Source organism: Mustelus asterias, chromosome 2 (assembly GCF_964213995.1).
Source record: "Mustelus asterias chromosome 2, sMusAst1.hap1.1, whole genome shotgun sequence".
NCBI classification, from domain to species: domain Eukaryota; kingdom Metazoa; phylum Chordata; class Chondrichthyes; order Carcharhiniformes; family Triakidae; genus Mustelus; species Mustelus asterias.
In genome coordinates this window covers 3,662,830-3,687,227 of record NC_135802.1, presented here as the reverse complement: position 1 = coordinate 3,687,227, position 24,398 = coordinate 3,662,830, and the positions used below count along the sequence as shown (strand labels likewise).

Here is a 24,398-nt window from a genome sequence, read left to right as displayed (position 1 = left end):
CCAGATAGAGTGGACAGGAATGTTCTATTTCCCTCACCAGGGAGGCAGGAGGCAGAGATTTAAAGTGATTGACAGGAGAATGTGAGGATCTGGGAGGAAGTGTTTCATTCAGAGGGCGGTGGGGAAACTTTAATTGCATTTAAAATCAACACATTGGTATACACTTGAGATGCAGTAACTCACAGCACCATGGGTGGTGGGATTAGACTCGACAGCTCTTTCAGACAAACTGCCTCCCTCTGCTCTCCAATCTTGCTCAGGAGTTTAGAAGAATGTGAGATGATTGAAACGTATAACATTCGTAGAAGGATTAAGAAGGCAGATAAGATGTTTCCCCCTGGCTGGTGAGTCTGGAACCAGAGAACACGGTCTTGGAATAAAGGGCAGGCCATTTCCGACTGAGATGAGGAGGAACTATTTCATTCAAAGGTGTGAATCTTTGAAATTCTGTCTCCAGAGGATCATGCAAGCTCCGTTGCTGAATATAGGCTGAGCTGAATAGATTTCAGGTCACTAAAGAACAAAGAACAAAGAACAATACAGCACAGGAACAGGCCCTTCGGCCCTCCAAGCCCGCGCCGCTCCCCGGTCCAGGATTGAATCCTGAATCCAGGATCCCCGCCCAATTTTCCAGCCTATCTACATACCAATATCCTATCCACCGAGCTGTCCCCCACAGCTACGATGCTTTGTTCATTACAACCTATTAACTCACCCCCACCCCCCCATTCCAGACCATGTGATCTCCAGGGAGAGGCGAAAACCCAGAGTGAAAAACCCCAGGGCCAATATGGGGAAAAAAAATCTGGGAAATTCCTCTCCGACCCCCTGAGGCGATCGAAACGAGTCCAGGAGATCACAATGGCCCTGATCGGAAAATGCTTCCCAACCCTAGTCATTTCCACTTCCACGAACACCATATGAATTCCCTGCCCCCGAGACAGGTTCCCAACTATCCGCAGTCTCGCTCTGTACTGGCACCAGCAAGATGATCATAGAATGAAGCCTTGAAACGAGAAACAAGGAACAATTAGCCCGCGCCGCTCCCTGGTCCAAACTAGACCACTCTTTTGTATCCCTCCATTCCCACTCCGTTCATATAGCTGTCTAGATAAGTCTTAAACGTTCCTAGTGTGTCCGCCTCCACCACCTTGCCCGGCAACACATTCCAGGCCCCCACGACCCTCTGTGTGAAATATGTCCTTCTGATATCTGTGTTAAACCTCCCCCCCTTCACCTTGAACCTATGACCCCTCGTGAACGTCACCACCGACCCGGGGAAAAGCTTCCCACCGTTCACCCTAACTATGCCTTTCATAATTTTATACACCTCTATTAAGTCTCCCCTCATCCTCCGTCTTTCCAAGGAGAACAACCCCAGTTTCCCCAATCTCTCCTCATAACCAAGCCCCTCCATACCAGGCAACATCCTGGTAAACCTCTTCTGTACTCTCTCCAAAGCCTCCACGTCCTTCTGGTAGTGTGGCGACCAGAACTGGACGCAGTATTCCAAATGCGGCCGAACCAACGTTCTATACATCTGCAACATCAGACCCCAACTTTTATACTCTATGCCCCGTCCTATAAAGGCAAGCATGCCATATGCCTTCTTCACCACCTTCTCCACCTGTGACGTCACCTTCAATGATCTGTGGACTTGCACACCCAGGTCCCTCTGCGTCTCTACACCCTTTATGGTTCTTCCATTTATCGTGTAGCTCCTCCCTACATTATTCCCACCAAAATGCATCACTTCGCATTTATCAGGATTGAACTCCATCTGCCATTTCCTTGCCCAAATTTCCAGCCTATCTATATCCTTCTGTAGCCTCTGACAATGCTCCTCCCTATCTGCAAGTCCTGCCAATTTTGTGTCGTCCGCAAACTTACTGATCACCCCAGTTACTCCTTCTTCCAGATCATTTATATAAAAGGGAATTAAGGTATGAGGGGACAGGTCGAGAAAGTGGCATTAGAACAAAGAACAGTGGAGCACAGGAACAGGCCCTTCGGCCCACCAAGCCTGTGCTAACACACGACGCCTTTCTAAAGTAAAGACCTTTTGCCTCTACACATTGAGGTAGAAGCTCAGCATCTTATTGAGTTACAAACTGTTCCAATTTCTAATGTTCTCGCACTCCTCTCCAGACTATTCTCCTACCTTTCTATTTCTGAACTGGTCTCTACTCGAGTCCACTTTGTTTCTCCCATTTCAGCCCTCCCCAGAATCCCCATTAACCTTATTGTGATTCTTGAGCAGGTTCCTCCTGCCCTAGAGGCGGTAATGATACCTCAGGAATGTGTCGCCCTCACTTCTAGACCCTCTCCCCAGCCACACATTCACGCTTCATTCCTGCAGTTACACCGGGGATGATCCGGTGATTTACTATCTTTCCGAGGTCCTATCCCAACTCAAACTCAGGACCTCAACCCTTCCTCTTCTGGGGGCGGTTTCCATTTGGAAGATAATGTCTGGTAGTTTCCCCCTTTCCCCCAGGATAACATTCTTAGAGTCACAGAGGTTTACAGCATGGAAACAGGCCCTTCGGCCCAACTTGTCCATGCTGCCCAGTTTTTACCACTAAGCTAGTCCCAATTGCCTGCGTTTGGCCCATTTCCCTCTCTACCCATAGAATCCCTACAGTGCAGAAGGAGGTCATTTGGCCCATCGAGTCTGCACCGACCACAATCCCACCCAGGCCCTATCCCCGTAATCCCACACATATACACTGCTAGTCCCCCTGTCATTAGGGTAAATTTAGCATGGCCAATTCACCTAAGCCACATGTCTTTGGTCTGCGGGGGGAAACCGGAGCACCCGGAGGAAACTCACGCAGATATGGGGAGAATGTGCAAACTCCACACAGACAGTGACCCAAGCTGGTATTGGACCCGGGTCCCTGGCGCTGTGAAGTAGCAGTGCTCACCACTGTGCCACCGTGCCGCCCGGGTCCCTGGCGCTGTGAAGTAGCAGTGCTAACCACTGTGCCACCGTGCCGCCCGGGTCCCTGGCGCTGTGAAGTAGCAGTGCTAACCACTGTGCCGCCATGCCGTCCACTACCCATGTAACTGTCTAAATGCTTTTTAAAAGACAAAATTGTACCCGCCTCTACTACTACCTCTGGCAGCTTGTTCCAGACACTCGCCACCCTCTATGTGAAAAACATTGCCCCTCTGGACCCTTTTGTATCTCTCCCCTCTCACCTTAAACCTAAGATGTGGAGATGGTGGCATTGGAGGTTAAAGTCCAAGAGGTTTATTTGGAATCACGAGCTTTTGGAGCGCTACTCCTTCATCAGGTGAGTGAAGAGTGGAGACCTCTTGTGAGACTTCTTACTGTGCCCACCCCAGTCCAATGCCAGCATCTCCACACAATGACAGAATGATGTGATGATCAGCTGGCCAGCTGACTCAGTATAAATAAGAACCTGTTGGGAATTGTTGGGGAGTTTGGAATGGCCCAGGGTGAGGCCTCAAGTATTGGAGTAATGAAGTTTCTTTATTAAACCTTTTTCTTTGATTTATCTGTCAGAGTACGTTTTGCTCCATTTTATTGCCTACAGCTGAAGAGTGCCCTCTGCAGGCTGAATAGGGCACAGTTTAAAAGTATAAAGTCTCCCATTTAAGACAGAGATGAGGAGAAATTTATTCTTTAAAAGAGTGATTAGTCTGTGGAGTTCTCTTCCACAGCGAGCAGTGAAGGCTGGGTTAGAGTTAGAGTTAGGGTTAGGGTTAGGGTGAGGGTTAAGGTTAGAGTTAGGGTTAGATTTAGAGTTAGGGTTAGGGTTAGGGTTAGAGTTAGGGTTAGGGTTAGAGTTGGGGTTAGGGTTAGGGCTAGGGTTAGGGTTAGAGTTAGAGTTAGAGTTCGAGTTAGGGTTAGGGTTAGGGTTAGAGTTAGGGTTAGAGTTGGGGTTAGGGTTAGGGTTAGAGTTAGGGTTAGGGTTAGGGTTAGAGTTGGGGTTAGGGTTAGGGCTAGGGTTAGAGTTAGAGTTAGAGTTAGGGTTAGGGTTAGGGTTAGAGTTAGGGTTAGAGTTAGGGTTAGGGTTAGGGTTAGGGTTAGAGTTGGGGTTAGGGTTAGGGCTAGGGTTAGGGTTAGGGTTAGAATTAGGGGTAGAGTTGGGGTTAGAGTTGGGGTTAGAGTTAGGGTTAGAGTTGGGGTTAGAGTTAGGGTCAGAGTTAGGGTTAGAGTTGGGGTTAGAGTTGGGGTTAGAGTTGGGGTTAGAGTTGGGGTTAGAGTTAGGGTTAGAGTTGGGGTTAGGGTTAGGGTTAGGGTTAGAATTAGGGTGAGGGTTAGGGTTAGGGTTAGAGTTAGAGTTAGAGTTAGGGTTAGGGTTAGAGTTAGGGTTAGGGTTAGAGTTGGGGTTAGAGTTAGGGTTAGAGTTGGGGTTAGAGTTAGGGTTAGAGTTGGGGTTAGAGTTGGGGTTAGAGTTGGGGTTAGGGTTAGGGTTAGGGTTAGAATTAGGGTGAGGGTTAGGGTTAGGGTTAGAGTTAGAGTTAGGGTTAGGGTTAGAGTTAGGGTTAGGGTTAGAGTTAGGGTTAGAGTTGGGGTTAGAGTTAGGGTTAGAGTTGGGGTTAGAGTTGGGGTTAGAGTTGGGGTTAGAGTTGGGGTTAGAGTTGGGGTTAGAGTTGGGGTTAGGGTTAGGGTTAGAATTAGGGTGAGGGTTAGGGTTAGGGTTAGAGTTAGAGTTAGAGTTAGGGTTAGGGTTAGAGTTAGGGTTAGGGTTAGAGTTAGGGTTAGAGTTGGGGTTAGAGTTGGGGTTAGGGTTAGAATTAGGGGTAGAGTTAGGGTTAGAGTTGGGGTTAGGGTTCGGGTTAGGGTTAGAATTAGGGGTAGAGTTAGGGTTAGAGTTGGGGTTAGAGTTGGGGTTAGGGTTAGGGTTAGGGTTAGATTTAGAGTTAGGGTTAGGGTTAGAGTTAGGGTTAGGGTTAGAGTTAGGGTTAGAGTTGGGGTTAGGGTTCGGGTTAGGGTTAGAATTGGGGATAGAGTTAGGGTTAGAGTTGGGGTTAGAGTTGGGGTTCGGGTTAGGGTTAGGGTTAGAGTTAGGGTTAGATTTAGAGTTAGGGTTAGGGTTAGAGTTAGGGTTAGGGTTAGGGTTAGGGTTAGAGTTAGGGTTAGAGTTGGGGTTAGGGTTCGGGTTCGGGTTAGGGTTAGGGTTAGGGTTAGAATTAGGGTTAGGATTAGGGTTAGGATTAGGGTTAGGATTAGGCTCAGGGTTAGAGTTAGGGTTAGAGTTAGGCTTAAGGTTAGGGTTAGAGTTAGGGTTAGGGTTCGGGTTAGGGTTAGAGTTAGGGTTAGAGTTAGAGTTAGTGTTAGTGTTAGGGTTAGAGTTAGGGTTGGGGTTAGGGTTAGGGTGAGAGTTAGGGTTAGAGTTAGGGTTAGAGTTAGGGTTAGAGTTAGGGTTAGAGTTAGGGTTAGAGTTGGGGTTAGAGTTGGGGTTAGGGTTAGGGTTAGAATTAGGGTTAGGGTTTGGGTTAGGGTTCGGGTTAGAGTTAGAGTTTGGGTTAGGTTTAGAGTTCGGGTTAAGGTTAGAGTTAGGATTCGGGTTAGGCTTAGAATTCGGGTTCGGTTTAGGGTTAGGGTTAGAAGATAGAACAGTACAGCACAGAACAGGCCCTTCGGCCCACGATGTTGTGCCGAGCTTTATCTGAAATCAAGATCAAGCTATCCCACTCCCTATCATCCTGGTGTGCTCCATGTGCCTATCCAATAACCGCTTAAATGTTCCTAAAGTGTCTGACTCCACCATCACTGCAGGCAGTCCATTCCACACCCCAACCACTCTCTGCGTAAAGAACCTACCTCTGATATCCTTCCTGTATCTCCCACCACGAACCCTATACTTATGCCCCCTTGTAATAGCTCCATCCACCCGAGGAAATAGTCTTTGAACGTTCACTCTATCTATCCCCTTCATCATTTTATAAACCTCTATTAAGTCTCCCCTCAGCCTCCTCCGCTCCAGAGAGAACAGCCCTAGCTCCCTCAACCTTTCCTCATAAGACCTACCCTCCAAACCAGGCAGCATCCTGCTAAATCTCCTCTGCACTCTTTCCAGCGCTTCCACGTCCTTCTTATAGTGAGGTGACCAGAACTGCACACAATATTCCAAATGTGGTCTCACCGAGGTCCTGTACAGTTGCAGCATAACCCCACGGCTCTTAAACTCCAACCCCCTGTTAATAAAAGCTAACACACTATAGGCCTTCTTCACAGCTCTATCCACTTGAGTGGCAACCTTTAGAGATCTGTGGATATGGACCCCAAGATCTCTCTGTTCCTCCACAGTCTTCAGAACCCTACCTTTGACCCTGTAATCCACATTTAAATTAGTCCTACCAAAATGAATCACCTCGCACTTATCAGGGTTAAACTCCATTTGCCATTTTTCAGCCCAGCTTTGCATCCTATCTATGTCTCTTTGCAGCCTACAACAGCCCTCCACCTCATCCACAACTCCACCAATCTTGGTGTCATCAGCAAATTTACTGATCCACCCTTCAGCCCCCACCTCTAAGTCATTAATAAAAATCACAAACAGCAGAGGACCAAGCACTGATCCCTGTGGCACTCCGCTAGCAACCTGCCTCCAATCCGAAAATTTTCCATCCACCACCACCCTCTGTCTTCGATTAGAGTTAGGGTTAGGGTTAGAGTTAGGGTTAGAGTTAGAATTCGGGTTAGGGTTAGAGTTAGAGTTAGGGTTAGGGTTAGGGTTAGAGTTAGGGTTAGGGTGAGGGTGAGGGTTAGGGTTAGAGTTAGAGTTAGGGTTAGGGTTAGGGTTAGGGTTAGGGTCAGAGTTAGGGTTAGGGTTAGGTTGAGGATTCGAGTTAGGGTTGGAGTTAGAGTTAGGGTTAGGGTTAGAGTTAGGGTTAGAGATAGGGTTAGAGTTAGGGTTAGGGTTAGGGTTAGAGTTAGGGTGAGGGTTAGGGTGAGGGTTAGGGTTAGGGTTAGAGTTAGGGTTAGGGTTTGGGTGAGGGTTAGAATTAGGGTTCGGGTTAGAATTAGGTTTTGGGTTAGGGTTAGGGTTAGAGTTAGCGTTAGAGTTAGAGTTAGGGTTAGAGTTAGGGTTAGGGTTAGAGTTAGGGTTAGGGTTAGGGTTAGAGTTAGGGTTAGGGTTAGGGTTGGGGTTAGTGTTAGGGTTAGGGTTAGTGTTAGGGTTAGGGTTAGGGTTTGGGTGAGGGTTAAAATTAGGGTTCGGGTTAGAATTAGGTTTTGGGTTAGAGTTAGAGTTCGGGTTAGGGTTAGGGTTCGGGTTAGTGTTTGGGATAGGGTTAGGGTTGGGGTTAGTGTTAGGGTTAGGGTTAGTGTTAGGGTTAGGGTTCGGGTTAGAGTTAGGGGTAGAGTTGGGGTAGAGTTAGAATTTGAGTTAGAGTTAGAGTTAGGGTTAGGGTTAGTGTTAGGGTTAGGGTTGGGGTTAGTGTTAGGGTTAGTGTTAGGGTTAGGGTTCGGGTTAGAGTTAGGGGTAGAGTTAGGGGTAGAGTTTGAATTAGAGTTAGAGTTAGAGTTAGGGTTAGGGTTAGGGTTAGGGTTAGGGTTGGGGTTGGGGTTAGTGTTAGGGTTAGGGTTCGGGTTAGAGTTAGGGGTAGAGTTAGGGGTAGAGTTAGAATTAGAGTTCGAGTTAGGGTTAGGGTTAGGGTTGGGGTTAGGGTTAGGGTTAGGGTTGGGGTTAGGGTTAGGGTTGGGGTTAGTGTTAGGGTTAGGGTTAGTGTTAGGGTTAGGGTTCGGGTTAGAGTTAGGGGTAGAGTTAGGGTTAGGGTTAGGGTTAGGGTTCGAGTTAGGGTTAGCGTTAGAATTAGGTTTTGGGTTAGTGTTAGAGTTCGGGTTAGGGTTAGGGTTAGTGTTAGGGATAGGGTTAGGGTTAGGGTTAGGGTTAGGGTTAGGGTTAGTGTTAGGGATAGGGTTAGGGTTAGGGTTAGGGTTCGAGTTAGGGTTAGCGTTAGAATTAGGTTTTGGGTTAGTGTTAGAGTTCGGGTTAGGGTTAGGGTTAGGGTTAGTGTTAGGGATAGGGTTAGGGTTAGGGTTAGGGTTAGTGTTAGTGTTAGGGATAGGGTTAGGGTTAGGGTTAGGGTTAGTGTTAGGTTTCGGGTTAGAGGTAAAGTTAGGGTTAGGGTTAGTGTTAGGGTTAGGGTTAGTGTTAGGGTTAGGGTTCGGGTTAGAGTTAGGGTTAGTGTTAGGGTTAGGTTTAGAGTTAGAGTTAGAGTTAGAGTTAGGGTTAGGGTTAGGGTTAGTGTTAGGGTTAGGATTAGGGTTAGGGTTCGTGTTAGGGTTAGGGTTAGGGTTCGTGTTAGGGTTAGCGTTAGAATTAGGTTTTGGGTTAGTGTTAGGGTTAGGGTTAGTGTTAGGTTAGGGTTCGGGTTAGAGTTAGGGTTCAGGTTAGAGTTCGGGTTTGGGTTAGATTTAGGGTTTGGGTTAGAGTTAGAGTTCGGGTTAGGGTTAGGGTTAGTGTTTGGGATAGGGTTAGGGTTGGGGTTAGTGTTAGGGTTAGGGTTAGTGTTAGGGTTAGGGTTCGGGTTAGAGTTAGGGGTAGAGTTGGGGTAGAGTTAGAATTTGAGTTAGAGTTAGAGTTAGGGTTAGGGTTAGTGTTAGGGTTAGGGTTGGGGTTAGTGTTAGGGTTAGTGTTAGGGTTAGGGTTCGGGTTAGAGTTAGGGGTAGAGTTAGGGGTAGAGTTTGAATTAGAGTTAGAGTTAGAGTTAGGGTTAGGGTTAGGGTTAGGGTTGGGGTTGGGGTTAGTGTTAGGGTTAGGGTTCGGGTTAGAGTTAGGGGTAGAGTTAGGGGTAGAGTTAGAATTAGAGTTCGAGTTCGGGTTACGGTTATGCTTGGGGTTAGGGTTAGGGTTAGGGTTGGGGTTAGGGTTAGGGTTGGGGTTAGTGTTAGGGTTAGGGTTAGTGTTAGGGTTAGGGTTCGGGTTAGAGTTAGGGGTAGAGTTAGGGTTAGGGTTAGGGTTAGGGTTCGAGTTAGGGTTAGCGTTAGAATTAGGTTTTGGGTTAGTGTTAGAGTTCGGGTTAGGGTTAGGGTTAGTGTTAGGGATAGGGTTAGGGTTAGGGTTAGGGTTAGGGTTAGTGTTAGGGATAGGGTTAGGGTTAGGGTTAGGGTTAGGGTTAGGGTTAGGGTTAGTGTTAGGGTTAGGGTTCGGGTTAGAGTTAGGGTTAGTGTTAGGGTTAGGTTTAGAGTTAGAGTTAGAGTTAGGGTTAGGGTTAGGGTTAGTGTTAGGGTTAGGATTAGGGTTAGGGTTCGTGTTAGGGTTAGGGTTCGTGTTAGGGTTAGCGTTAGAATTAGGTTTTGGGTTAGTGTTAGGGTTAGGGTTAGGGTTAGGGTTAGTGTTAGGTTAGGGTTCGGGTTAGAGTTAGGGTTCAGGTTAGAGTTCGGGTTTGGGTTAGATTTAGGGTTCGGGTTAGAGTTAGAGTTAGGGTTAGGGTTAGGGTTAGGGTTAGATTTACGGTTACGGTTAGAGTTAGATTTAGGATTAGAGTTCGGATTAGGATTAGAGTTAGTATTAGGATTAGAGTTAGGATTAGGGTTCGGGTTAGAGTTAGAGTTAGAGTTCGGGTTAGGGTTAGGGTTAGGGTTAGGGTTAGAGTTCGGGTTAGGATTCGGGATATGGTTAGGGTTAGGGTTAGGGTTAGCGTTAGAATTAGGGTTAGGATTAGGGTTAGGATTAGGGTTAGGATTAGGGTTAGGATTAGGCTCAGGGTTAGAGATGGGTTAGAGTTAGGCTTAAGGTTAGGGTTAGAGTTAGGGTTAGGGTTAGGGTTAGGGTGAGAGTTAGGGTTAGGGTTAGAGTTAGGGTTAGAGTTAGGGTTAGAGTTGGGGTTAGGGTTAGGGTTAGGGTTAGTGTTAGGGATAGGGTTAGGGTTAGGGTTAGGGTTAGGGTTAGTGTTAGGGATAGGGTTAGGGTTAGGGTTAGGGTTAGTGTTAGGGATAGGGATAGGGTTAGGGTTAGGGTTAGGGTTAGTGTTAGGGATAGGGTTAGGGTTAGGGTTCGAGTTAGGGTTAGCGTTAGAATTAGGTTTTGGGTTAGTGTTAGAGTTCGGGTTAGGGTTAGGGTTAGGGTTAGTGTTAGGGATAGGGTTAGGGTTAGGGTTAGGGTTCGTGTTAGTGTTAGGGATAGGGTTAGGGTTAGGGTTAGGGTTAGGGTTGGGGTTAGTGTTAGGTTTCGGGTTAGAGGTAAAGTTAGGGTTAGGGTTAGTGTTAGGGTTAGGGTTAGTGTTAGGGTTAGGGTTCGGGTTAGAGTTAGGGTTAGTGTTAGGGTTAGGTTTAGAGTTAGAGTTAGAGTTAGGGTTAGGGTTAGGGTTAGTGTTAGGGTTAGGATTAGGGTTAGGGTTCGTGTTAGGGTTAGGGTTAGGGTTAGGGTTCGTGTTAGGGTTAGCGTTAGAATTAGGTTTTGGTTTAGTGTTAGGGTTAGGGTTAGGGTTAGGGTTAGTGTTAGGTTAGGGTTCGGGTTAGAGTTAGGGTTCAGGTTAGAGTTCGGGTTTGGGTTAGATTTAGGGTTCGGGTTAGAGTTAGAGTTAGGGTTAGGGTTAGGGTTAGGGTTAGATTTACGGTTACGGTTAGAGTTAGATTTAGGATTAGAGTTCGGATTAGGATTAGAGTTAGTATTAGGATTAGAGTTAGGATTAGGGTTCGGGTTAGAGTTAGAGTTAGAGTTCGGGTTAGGGTTAGGGTTAGGGTTAGGGTTAGAGTTCGGGTTAGGATTCGGGATATGGTTAGGGTTAGGGTTAGGGTTAGCGTTAGAATTAGGGTTAGGATTAGGGTTAGGATTAGGGTTAGGATTAGGGTTAGGATTAGGCTCAGGGTTAGAGATGGGTTAGAGTTAGGCTTAAGGTTAGGGTTAGAGTTAGGGTTAGGGTTAGGGTTAGGGTGAGAGTTAGGGTTAGGGTTAGAGTTAGGGTTAGAGTTAGGGTTAGAGTTGGGGTTAGAGTTGGGGTTAGAGTTGGGGTTAGGGTTAGGGTTAGAATTAGGGTTAGGGTTAGGGTTAGGGTTACGGTTAGAGTTAGATTTAGCATTAGAGTTCGGATTAGGGTTAGGGTTAGAGTTAGAGTTAGAGTTCGGGTTAGGGTTAGGGTTAGGGTTAGAGTTAGGGTTAGGGTTAGGGTTAGGGTTAGAGTTCGGGTTAGGATTCGGGATATGGTTAGGGTTAGGGTTAGGGTTAGCGTTAGAATTAGGGTTAGGATTAGGGTTAGGATTAGGGTTAGGATTAGGGTTAGGATTAGGGTTAGGATTAGGCTCAGGGTTAGAGATGGGTTAGAGTTAGGCTTAAGGTTAGGGTTAGAGTTAGGGTTAGGGTTAGGGTTAGGGTTAGGGTGAGAGTTAGGGTTAGGGTTAGAGTTAGGGTTAGAGTTAGGGTTAGAGTTGGGGTTAGAGTTGGGGTTAGAGTTGGGGTTAGGGTTAGGGTTAGAATTAGGGTTAGGGTTAGGGTTAGGGTTAGGGTTACGGTTAGAGTTAGATTTAGCATTAGAGTTCGGATTAGAGTTAGTATTAGGATTAGAGTTAGGATTAGGGTTCGGGTTCGAGTTAGAGTTAGGGTTAGGGTTAGGGTTAGAGTTAGGGTTAGGGTTAGGGTTAGAGTTCGGGTTAGGATTAGGGATATGGTTAGGGTTAGGGTTAGGGATAGGGTTCGGGTTAGGTTTTGAGTTCAGGTTACAGTTAGCGTTAGGGATACGGTTCGGGTTAGGAATAGGCTTCGGGTTAGGGTTCGGGTTAGAGTTCGGATTAGTGTTATTGATAGAGTTAGGGATAGGTATAGGGTTGGGGTTAGGGTTAAGATTCGGGTTCGGGTTAAGATTAGAGTTAGGGCTGGACAGATTGATTGTGGTGTATGGTTGAGCAAAATGGAAAGTACAGTTGAGACCACAATCAGGGCAGGCTGGATAAGCTGAATGGCCAATAACTGTTCTGTTATTATGTTCTTAACTCTCTGTAGCTGTTGGGTGGCCACCTTAGAAACATAGAAACTAGAAGCAGGAGTAGGCCATTCGGCCCTTTGAGTCTGCTCTGCCATTCATCACGGCTGATCATCAAATTCAATATTCTGATCCTCCCCCCATAACCCTTGATCCCTTTCGCCCCAAGAGCGATATCTAATTTCTTCTTGAAATCACACAGCATTTTGGCCTCAACTGCTTTCTGTGGTCGTGAATTCCACACATTCACCACCCTCTGGGTGAAGAAATTTCTCCTCACCTCAGTTCTAAAAGGTTTACCCCTTATCCTCAAACTATGACCCCTAGTTCTGGACTCCCCCACCATTGGAAACATTCTTTCTGAATCCACCTTGTCTAACCAAAATTCTCAAACTTCTGCGTGTTCCACAATGGCGAGAGTTACTCCACAAGCTCAGAAACGCCCGGGAGTCATTCCCGAGGGAGAGACATCTCCTACACAAATCGCCCGGGAGTCATTCCCAAGGGAGAGGCACCTCCGATACATACTGGTATCTGGGACACACAAAGCATCCAGGAATTACAGTAACCAGGTTCCATTGCACATTTACTTAAAAGCATATCTAACCGCACCGTATCATTTTTTCACATTACCCCTTACTCCTAATTATCTGGAAGCCGTGTGGTGTCGTGGGTGGTGACCTGCCTCTGAGATCAAAGTTCTGGGTTCGAGTCCCACTCCTTGATGGCCAAGGGAGGAATGTTCATGATGTGGCCAAACAGGTTGAGTATCCACCTGTGAATCCTTCCAACAGCTCCCTGCTCAGCCACGTGATGGAAAGACAGGTTTGTTTTATTCTTTCCTGTGACGTGGGCATCATTGACGAGGCTAGCAGTTGTTGCCCATCCCTATTTGCCCTTGAACTGAGTGACTTACTCGACCATTCCGATTGGAGCGTTTAAAAGGGAATGGACTTTGACAGGACACAGAAGAATGTGTAGGGAGAAGACAAGGGAATGGTAGTCAGTGAGTTAGTCATTTGGAGATGGGCCAAATGGCCTCTGGGTGACTAGTCCCCACCATGTTTGAGCCTCTGCCGTCAGTATCCTTAACTCCGAAATTGTATGTTGCCACAGCGACTCGCTCTCTGAGTGAACTGTAATAGACCAACACTCATGTATATTCCGATCTATTTATACACACCAGATTTTGGTTTAATGAAATTCAGATCCCCTTAATGTTGGGGCTATTCAGTTCATTTTTAGCCGCTTTCACTTACTTCCCCTGATTATTAATCTAGTTCACATTGCCACAGAAATCCACTGTGAAAGTTCAGACTCTGATAGACTAGTCCACCCTCTGATATAAACCTTTCACACACACCGAACCTCCCACAACTCAGTCAAACCTCAGGCTCAGGATAATTGATTTCCTCACACCTTGTTGGTGGGTAACTCCCACTGTCGTTACCTTGAATTTCCCAGTCCATTTCCTCATCCAGTTGTTGCTCAAATCCCAAAGCTCATCTTTCGTCGAGTCACTGAGCGCGTCAGAGTCCAACCAGGAATTCAACTCCGTCTCGAAGTAATTGTGTGGATCCAGCAACCCGAGATCATTAAACAGGCCCTTGATGGTGTTCCTGGAACAGAGCAGGAGCTAGGCTGAGAGACGGCACTGCTAACTGATATCTTCCCAGAGTCCAGCCAACTCTGCCCCTTCACTGAAATAATGCCTCCAGCTTGAACTATCTTTTTCCCAGGGTGGAAGAGGGGGCACAGGTTTAAGGTGTGAGGGGCAAGGTTTTAAAGAGATGTACGAAGCAAGTTTTTTTACACAGAGGGTGGTGGGTGCCTGGAACTCGCTGCCGGGGGAGGTAGTGGAAGCAGATACGATAGTGACTTTTGAGGGGCGTCTGGACAAATACATGAATAGGATGGGAATAGAGGGATATGGTCCCCGGAAGGGTAGGGGGTTTTAGTTCAGTTGGGCAGCATGGTCGGTGCAGGCTTGGGGGGCTGAAGGGCCTTTTCCTGTGCTGTAATTTTCTTTGTTCTTTGTTATCCCATTCTGGGTCACTTATGTCCCTTAAGGGAGGGAAATCTGCCGTCCTTACCTGGTCTGATCTACATGTGACTCCAGAGCCACAGCAATGTGGTTGACTCTCAACCGCCCTCCAAGGGTAATTAGGGATGGGCAATAAATGTGACGCCCATGTCCCACGCCAGGAGAGAGAGGATAAAGTCCAATGAAACATACCACAGATACGGGAAATATGAAATAAAAACAGGGAATTCTGTAAATACTCAGCATCTGCAGGGGGGAACAGTTAGTGGACATGACTTTGGGCACCCCCCCCACCCCCCTCCCCCCCCCCCCCCCCCCCCCACCCCTCTCCCCCCCCCCCCCCCCCCCCCCCCACCCCTGCCCCCGGGCGTGTTTGGTAACTGTCGGGGCCATTCATTCCTTTGAATCGACAAAGACAGCACTGGTACAATGTTGAATGAATTTGTTTGATTGAACAGAACTTAAGGAAAATTAAATCATTTCAGAAACAGAAAGAAAGAGAAAAGCTGGAGGGAGAGAGAGTGGCTTTTATGGTGCCAGCCCCCTGATCGTGAACACACTGAGCTCACAAACAAAGCTGAACTGCAACCACAGAGCTGAAACTACAGTAACTGTTATTCGTTATCTTGCTTTTGGAATTGTTTGGCACATGCTGTCTCTAACTTGGAGAAACCGGCCTCACAGATGTTTTTGCTCACATTGCACCCTTCAAAAATGCAGTCAATTTCTAGCTACCCAGCATGCCTTCTGAGTTTTAACATGTAGTCAGGTGTTAGTTACCCCCTGCAGTGAAGCATTTAAATATATTTAAATATAATTACATCGGCAGAAATATCTGAAAATGAAGTCTTTGCTTCAATAAAGCAAACTCTCAACAGTAACAGCAGAGGTGGCCTGCCATTGGCTGTCGACGGGGCTTCCCGTTGTTCACACCCTTCACTGTCCGGGACCCCCCTGTGGGGCACAGTCACCGTCACTGTCCGGGACCCCCCTGAGGGGCAGGGTCACCCTCACTGTCCGGGACCCCCCTGTGGGACACAGTCACCGTCACTGTGCGGGACCCCACTGAGGGGCAGGGTCACCCTCACTGCCCAGGACCCCCCTGTGGGACACGGTCATTGTCACTGTCCGGGACCCCCCTGAGGGGCAGGGTCACCCTCACTGTCCGGGACCCCCCTGTGGGACACAGTCACCGTCACTGTCCGGGACCCCCCTGAGGGGCAGGGTCACCCTCACTGTCCGGGACCCCCCTGAGGGGCAGGGTCGCCCGCCACTGTCCGGGACCCCACTGAGGGGCAGGGTCACCCTCACTGCCCAGGACCCCCCTGTGGGACACGGTCATTGTCACTGTCCGGGACCCCCCTGAGGGGCAGGGTCACCCTCACTGTCCGGGACCCCCCTGTGGGACACAGTCACCGTCACTGTCCGGGACCCCCCTGAGGGGCAGGGTCACCCTCACTGTCCGGGACCCCCCTGTGGGACACAGTCACCGTCACTGTGCGGGACCCCACTGAGGGGCAGGGTCACCCTCACTGCCTGGGACCCCCCTGTGGGACACGGTCATTGTCACTGTCCGGGACCCGCTAAGGGGCAGGGTCACCGTCAGCGGGACTGGAAGACCCCCCTCAGTGAGAAATGCCCGGAAAATCCCGGCCAGAGTTTCTGGTCAATGACTTTTCAACAAAACTTGGGAAAGGTTGGAGAGGTAATAGATGGGGGAAGGGTGGATAAGGGACAAAGATAGGGTGGAAGGCAGGAGATGTCAATGACAATGGTGGAGGTTCAAGGGGAAGTGGGAATGGGATAAGTAAAGGGTGTGGCTGCAACAGATGTGACAGGCAGGATGACAAACAGCTGGAATCCAAAAGTACAGGAATTGAGAGAGAAAAAAACTCAAACTAACAGGAAATCAAAACAGAGGCAGGGGTTAAATCCAAAATTGTTGAACTCAGTGTTTATTCTGGAGGCTGTAAAAGGCCTAGTTAAACGGGTGAGTGGTGATCCTCGAGGTTATATCGATGTTGGCTGGATCAATGTAACAGGCTGAGGACAGGGAGTGAGCGCTAGGTGGAGAATTGAAATGTTCCACAAATCAGTCATGCGGTAGTCTGCGTTTGCCCTCACAGAGGAGACCACAGTGTGAGCAGCCGATACAGCGACTAAGTTGAACGATGTGGAAGTGAGTCACTGTTTGGGGTTTTGTCGATGGGGATGGAGGAGGTTAAAGGGGCAGGCGTTGCGTCTCCAGCGCCTGCACAGGAAGGTACCTATGTAGAGGGAGGGGTGTTGGGGTACCGAGGAGTGGAGCGTAGTGCCACGCTGGGAACCTTCAGAATACGGAAAGCAGAGGGCATAAAAACACACAAACATACAACCCAGGAGCAGGAGGAGGCCACTCAGCCCCTCGATCCTGCTGCCCCATTCAGTATGATCATGGCTGATCTGGTTGTAACCCCAACCCCACATTCCTGCTGACCCCCCGATAACCTTTCACCCCCTCGTTAATCGAGAATCTATCGAGTTCGGCCTTAAGAATATTCCCAGCCTCTGCTCCCGCTGTGTTTTGAGGAAGAGAGTTCCGGAGACTCTCCACCCTCTGAGAGAAAACATTTCTCCTCATCTCCGTCTGAAACGGGACGATCCCTTATTCTTAAACAGTGACCCCGAGTTCTAGATTCTCCCACAAGAGGAAGCATCCTCTCCACACCCACCCTGTCAACACCCCTCAGCATCTTAAAGTTTCAATCAAATCTCCTCTCACTCTTCTAAACTCCAGCAGATACAAACCGAACATCTCCAACCTTTCCTCAGAAGACAACCCGCCCGTTCCAGGTATTAGTCTGGGAAACCTTCTCGGAACTGTTTCTAACTCATTTACATTGGTGGTGGAGGCAGAGACCCTAAACTCTTTTAAAAAGTACTTGGATCTGCACCGTGAGTGCTATAGGCTACATCGCTATGGGCCGGGTGCAGTGACTGCAGGTATGCGAGGGCTGCTTGATACCATACTTGGTCAAATACCGCCTCGATATCTAGGACAGTAACTCTGATTTGATTTGATTTATTATTGTCACATGTATTAACATACAGTGAAAAGTATTGTTTCTTGCCCGCTATACAGACAAAGCATACCGTTCATGGAGAAGGAAACAAGAGAGTGCAGAATGTAGTGTTACAGTCATAGCTAGGGTGTAGAGAAAGTTCAACTTAATGCAAGGTAGGTCCATTCAAAAGTCTGACAGCGGCAGGGAAGAAGCTGTTCTTGAGTCAGTTGGTACATGACCTCCGACTTTTGTATCTTTTTCCCGATGGAAGAAAGTGGAAGAGAGAATGTCTGGGGCGCGTGAGGTCCTTAATTATCCTGGTTGCTTTTCTGAGGCAGCAGGAAGTGTAGACAGAGTCAATGGATGGGAGGCTGGTTTGTTTGATGGACCGGGTTTCATTCATGACCCTTTGTAGTTTCTTGCGGTCTTGGGCAGAGCAGGAGCCAGACCAAGCTGTGATACATCCAGAAAGAATGCTTTCTATGGTGCATCTGTAAACATTGGTGAGAGTCGTAGCTGACATGCCGAATTTCCTTTGCCTCCTGAGAAAGTAGAGGCGTTGGTGGGGCTTTCTTAACGATAGTGTCGGCATGGAGGGGACCAGGACAGGTTGTTGGTGATCTGGACACCTAAAAACTTGAAGCTCTCGACGCTTTCTACTTCGTCCCCGTTGATGTAGACAGGGGCACGTTCTCCACTACACTTCCTGAAGTCGATGACAATCTCCTTCGTTTTGTTGACATTGAGGGAGAGATTATTGTTGCTGCACCAGTTCACCAGATTCTCCATCTCATTCCTGTTCTCTATCTCATCATTGTTTGAGATCCGACCCAATACGGTGGTGTCGTCAGCAAACTTGAAAATCAAGTTGGAGTGGAATTTGGCCGCACAGTCATAGGTGTATAAGGAGTATAGTAGGGGGCTGAGGACACAGCCTTGTGGGGCACCGGTGTTGAGGATAATCGTGGAGGAGGTGTTGTTGCCTATCCTTACTGATTGTGGTCTGTGGGTCAGAAAGTTCAGGATCCAGTCACATAGGGAGAACCGAGCCCCAGGCCATGGAGTTTGGAGATGAGTTTCGTGGGAATAATGGTGTTGAAAGCTGAGCTGTAGTCAATAAATAGGAGTCTGATGTAGGTGTCCTTGTTATCTAGGTGTTCCAGGATTAAATGCAGGACCAGGGAGATGGCGTCTGCTGTGGACCTTTTGCTGCAGTATGTAAACTGTAGTGGATCCAGGTAGTCCGGGAGGCTGGAATTGATTCGTGCCGTGACTCGCCTTTCGAAGCATTTCATAATGATGGATGTCAGAGCCACCGGCCGATAGTCATTAAGGCACGCTGCTTGGTTTTCCTTTGGTATCGAGATGATGGTCGTCTTCTTGAAGCAGACAGGGACCTCAGATTGGTGTAAAGAGAGGTTGAAGATGTCTGCGAATACCCCCGCCAGCTGATCCACACAGGATCTGAGTGCTCGTCCGGGTACCCCATCCGGGCCAATCACTCTCCGTGGGTTGACCTTTGAGAAAGCTGCTCTGACATCTGCAATGGTGACCCCCAGATACAGGATCATCCAGGGCTTCCAGGGTGGAGGGCGTACCCTCACTGACCTCTTACTCAAAACAGGCGTAGAATGCATTGAGCTCATCAGGGAGGGGTGCGTTGGAGCCGGCGATTTTACATGCCTTCATCTTGTAGCCTGTTATGTCTTGCAGACCTTGCCATAGTCGGCGGGGGTCGGTGTGGCTGGCCTGGGACTCTAGCTTGGTCCGATACTGTCTTTTGGCATCTTTGATGGATCTCCTTAGATCGTATCTGGCTTTCTTGTATAGATGTGGAGATGCCGGCGTTGGACTGGGGTAAACACAGTAAGAGTTTTAACAACACCAGGTTAAAGTCCAACAGGTTTATTTGGTAGCAAATGCCATTAGCTTTTAGCGCTCCGAAAGCTTGTGTGGCGTTTGCTACCAAATAAACCTGTTGGACTTTAACCTGGTGTTGTTAAAACTCTTACTGTGTTTCTTGTATAGCTCAGGGTCACCTGGCAATGTTGCCTGACTCTCACCTCTGGATTTTTGCTCTTTCGCCCATGTTTGAACCAAGGCTGAAATGAGGTCAGGAGCTGAGTGACCCTGGCGAAACCCAAACTGGGCATCACTGAGCAGGTTATTGCTGAGCAGGTGCTGCTTGATAGCGCTGTCGATGACCCTTTCCATCACTTTACTGATGATCGAGAGTAGACTGATTGGGCGATAATTGGCCGGGTTGGATTTGTTCTGCTTTTTGTGTACAGGACATACCTGGACAATTTTCCACATTGTCGGGGAGATGCCAATGTTGTAACTGTACTGGAAGAGCTTGGCTCGGCGAGCGGCAAGTCCTGGAGCACAAGTCTTCAGTACTAGATGGGCCAAATGCAGGCAATTGGGACTAGCTTAGTGGTTAAAAAAAAGGGCGGCGTGGACAAGTTGGGCCAAAGGGCCTTTTTCCGTGCTGTAAACCTCTATGGCTCCATTGCTGGAATGTTATCAGGGCCCATTGCCTTTTCAGTATCCAGTGCCTCCAACCGTTTCTTGATATCAAATGGAGTGAATCAAATTGGCTGGACAGGAGACTGGCATCTGAGATGCTGGGGACCACTGGAGGAGGCCGAGATGGATCATCCACTCGGCACTCTGGCTGAAGATTGCTGCGAATGCTTCAGGCCTTAACCTTTGCACTGACATCCTGGGCTCCTCCATCATTGAGGATGGGGATATTTGTGGAGCCACCTCCTCCAGCGAGTTGTTTAATTGTCCACCACCATACAGAGTGGAAGGAGGAAGGGTCGGAAACATTTACTGCCATTCAAACCCTTCTATCTTCAGTCTCCTGCATTGTTCTCAATGTTTTCATTCGTTCCTGGACATGGGCGTCACTGGCTGGGCCCATCCCTAATTCCCCCTTGAACTGAGTGTCTCGCTCGGTCATTTCAGAGGGCAGTTAAGAGTCAACCACATTGCTGTGGCTCTGGAGTCACATGTCGGCCAGACCAGGTAAGGACAGCAGATTTCCTTCCCTAAGGGGCATCAGTGAACAAGATGGGTTTTTACAACAATTGACAATGGTTTCATGGTCATCAGTAGATTTTAATTCCAGATTTTTATAATATTGAAATTTCACCATGTTTGGATTCACTGTTCCCAGTGCAAGCTCGAGTAAACTGGGCGCTTTACACCCTTCCAGACTCAACATTGACATCAACAATTTTACAACATAACCCCTGCTCCTATCTTTACTCCCCACTTGCCTGGATGAGTGGAGTGTCAAGAACATTCAAGTAGCTCAGTGACACCCAAGACAAAGCCTAATAACTGGCACCCCAGCCGGCACTTTCAACATTCATTCCCTTCACCACCTTTCCAAGGGCAGTTCCAATCCCGCCACAGCAGGTGGTGGAATTTGAATTCAATTTTTAAAAATCTGGAATGATGACCATGAAACCATTGTCGATTGTCGGAGAAATCCATCTGGTTCACTATTGCCCTTTACGGAAGGAAATCTGCAGTTCTTACCTGACCTGGCCTACACATGACTCCAGAGCCAGAGCAATGTGGTTGACTCCCAACTGCCCTCTGAACAAGGGCAACTAGGGATGGGCAATAAATGCTGGCCAGCCAGCGACGCCCATGTCCCACAAATGGTTAAAAAAAATTAGGGATGGACAGTAAATATCGGCCTTGCCAATGACACCCATCTGCTCAGAAGAAATAAACAAATAAATTGCTGAAAAGAGAGGCACATTTACAAAGATTTTCATCTTATACAATTGTTTGAAATTTGGTATTCTTGTGTTTGTCCTGATGAATGGAAGAGGAAGTTTCAGCAACACATCACTCTCTTCAGCAATAATTAAGTTCTGTACTAACAAGTGAAATAAATACATTTATACTATTTTAATATATACTATTTTAATATATATGCTATATTAATATATATATATATATATCTTGTGATGATAGTGTGCTATTGCTATAGATTTTTTTAATGTTTAAGAGGAATGTTTAAAATTCAGTTTTTTTCTGCAGGCAGTCAGTATGTCTGGCAAACATTTTGCTCGGATGCTGGGAGAACAAGATAAGTACTCATTTTAACCATGTAACGTTTACTAAAATAGAGCGAGTGGCACTTTCAACATTCATTCCCTTCACCACCTTTCCAAGGGCAGTTCGAATCCCGCCACGGCAGGCGGTGGAATTGGAATTCAATTAAAAAAAATCTGGAATTAAGAATCTACTGATGACCATGAAACCATTGTCGATTGTCGGAGAAACCCATCTGGTTCACTAATGTCCTTTAGATTCTTAATTCCAGATTTTTTTAAATTGAATTCAAATTCCACCGCCTGCTGTGGCGGGATTGGAACTGCCCTTGGAAAGGTGGTGAAGGGAATGAATGTTGAAAGTGCCACTCGCTCTATTTTAGTAAACGTCACATGGTTAAAATGAGTACTTATCTTGTTCTCCCAGCATCCGAGCAAAATGTTTGCCAGACATACTGACTGGCCTACACATGACTCCAGAGCCAGAGCAATGTGGTTGACTCTCAACTGCCCTCTGAACAAGGGCAACTAGGGATGGGCAATAAATGCTGGCCAGCCAGCGACGCCCATGTCCCACAAATGATTTTTAAAAATTAGAGACGGACAGTAAATATCGGCCTTGCCAATGACACCCATCTGCTCAGAAAAGGTCCCCTGGGGTTTTTGATTAAAGGAATGGAAGATGGGTTTAGGTATGCGGGGTCATGTGATGATGTGGTTAATGGGAGGAGCTAGGTCCGTGCCAGAGAAAAACAGATTTTCAATTCTGCGTGGGAATTGCTTGAAGACATCCGCAAGCAGAAGAAACACATTGTCTCTCCCTGAAAGCTTCAAGACTGCCCACAGTCATTATAGCAAGTATATTCACAGGTGCTAACTGCATTTAAAGTGGCTTTGCGTCTATAAGAGGAATGTTGCTTATTTGGAATTGAAACAGTGATAAGTTAGAAATTAAAGTTTGTTCCATTCATTTTTAAATATTGTTTAACAGTTGATAGTTAACTGCTTAATTTGTTAGAGTTATATTTAAACTGTGTTATTAAATAAAGTTTGTTTTACAAAAAAAGATCCCTAATTTGTCAGTGGAATTGCTCCTAAAGTGAAGTATCCAATCCTCACATTTATGACAAAAGAGAAAACTTGTTGTGGTCTCGCCTGACTTCCCGGGGTTCTGGTCTGGGATGCTGACAATGTTCTATTTTAATAAGTACACAGATAAGAGTTTAGAAGATAGGTTGTCTCAGTTATAAGGTTTACAAACCTGAGCAAGATGTCAGACTGAAGGTACTGGGACATTAACTCCACCAGCAGCTGCTCGCTGTCAGGCATTAATTCTTTCAGCGCCCACAGAGCTGTACGAATGAAGCTTTCTTGTTGTTTGTCCTAAATCCAAACACGAAACAATTCACCATCACAATAACCTCATCTCACAACGGATGCTGCGGGCATCGGCGATCTGAAACGCTGGAAGCACTCGGGGGCATGGTGGCTGGGGGTTGGGGGTGGGCGGTCAAGGGTAAAGGGTAAGGGGTAGGGGGCAGGCGGTGGGCAGTGAGGGGGTAGGGGGTGGGCAATGGAGGCGACATTGCCAGGAGGCAGAGCTAAGGGGCAGAGCCAGGGGACAGTGCCAGGGGTCAGTGCCAGGGGACAGTGGGCAGTTCCAGGGGACAGTGCCAGGGAGCAATGCCAGGGGGCAGTGCCAGAGGGCAGTGCCAGGGGACAGTGGGCAGCGACAGGGGGCAGTGCCAGGGAGCAGTGCCAGGGAGCAGTGCCAGGGAGCAGTGCCAGGGAGCAGTGCCAGGGAGCAGTGCCAGGGAGCAGTGCCAGGGAGCAGTGCCAGGGAGCAGTGCCAGGGGACAGTGCCAGGGGACAGTGCCAGGGGACAGTGGGCAGCGACAGGGGGCAGTGCCAGGGAGCAGTGCCAGGGGACAGTGTCAGGGGACAGTGTCAGGGGACAGTGGTGGTGCCAGGAGACAGTGCCAGGGGGCAGTTGGCAGTGCCAGGGGGCAGTGTCAGGAGACAGTGCCAGGGGGCAGTTGGCAGTGCCAGGGGGCAGTGTCAGGGGACAGTGCCAGGGCAATGCCAGAGGGCAGTGCCAAGGGGCAGTGGGCAGCGACAGGGGCAGTGCCAAGCCATGTCTCTCTCTTCTCCCTGAGGGCTATACGTGCCTTTACGCCCCTTGGGGAGATCCCCACGACAGGTTCACATCTGGGTGAAGCTGTGACAAAGGGGCGGCACGGTAGCACAGTGGTTAGCACTGCTGCTTCACAGCTCCAGGGTCCCGGGTTCGATTCCCGACTCGGGTCACTGTCTGTGTGGAGTTTGCACATTCTCCCCGTGTCTGCGTGGGTTTCCTCCGGGTGCTCTGGTTTCCTCCCACAGTCCAAAGATGTGCGGGTTAGGTTGATTGGCCAGGTTAAAAATTGCCCCTTAGAGTCCTGAGATGCGTAGGTTAGAGGGATTAGCGGGTAAAATATGTGGGGGTAGGGCCTGGGTGGGATTGTGGTCGGTGCAGACTCGATGGGCCGAATGGTCTCCTTCTGCACTGTAGGGATTCTATGATTCTATGATAAAGCGGGCTGGCATGTTAATAATATGTAAATGATTGTAATGGGTATCATACCTTTTGACTCGGAGGGGCAGGGCCATTGAGGGCAGTGATGAGGGCATCGTGTGCCACTGTGGTGAGTTTGCTGGGCAGGGGTTTCAGCAGGAGTACAAGAGTCCTGGTAATGCCCTCCCTCACATCATAATCTACTGTCCCCAATATCATAATCAGCATCTCTGCAAACTCCATCTCTGTCAGATCCTCCGGAAAGATCTAGAACATGCAGGGAGGAAGAAAGCCACAAATTCAGCAGAGGAACAGCGAAGGGTCTCAGACAGTTAACGACTTGGTCATTGAAGTGGTGTCTAGGTCACTGTCTGGCTGGTCCTGGGGCGTCTGGGTCACAGTCTGGCTGGTCCCTGGGCGTCTGGGTCACAGTCTGGCTGGGAGTCAGGGTCAGTTTCTCTGGACATGGGCATGATCAATGCCCTCTCATCATCGTGGGTATCTGTCAGGACACAATCACTCTACTTCCAAACAATGAACAGATGTACTTTCCCAGCCCATTACCATGGATTTGAACACCTCGATTTCATATCCTCTTCGCCTTCTCTGCTCAAAGACAAACAATCACAGTTTCACCACGTCACGAAGGTGCCAACCCATTAACATTCTCCTGATGGGAGAAATAACAAATGTACTCGCGGTGATTTACCAAAATTCGCTGGACTCTGGGGTGGTTCCCGCAGATTGGAAAACAGCAAATGTGACGCCACTGTTTA

The 24,398-nt window shown here is 48.1% G+C and overlaps 1 protein-coding gene across 1 annotated transcript in view; it reads right to left on the bottom strand.

The window, feature by feature from the left end:
• The window catches only part of wdr97 (WD repeat domain 97), a 45,707-nt gene extending 21,842 nt beyond the window's left edge, over positions 1-23,865 (bottom strand). The window contains exons 1-3 of the mRNA XM_078229511.1: positions 23,692-23,865; positions 22,330-22,451; positions 13,352-13,520 (exon numbers count right to left, since the gene is read on the bottom strand). Coding sequence (XP_078085637.1) covers positions 13,352-13,520; positions 22,330-22,451; positions 23,692-23,865 — 465 coding nt within the window. The remainder of the gene's footprint in view (positions 1-13,351; positions 13,521-22,329; positions 22,452-23,691) is intronic.
• Between the last annotated feature and the right edge of the window lie 533 nt (positions 23,866-24,398).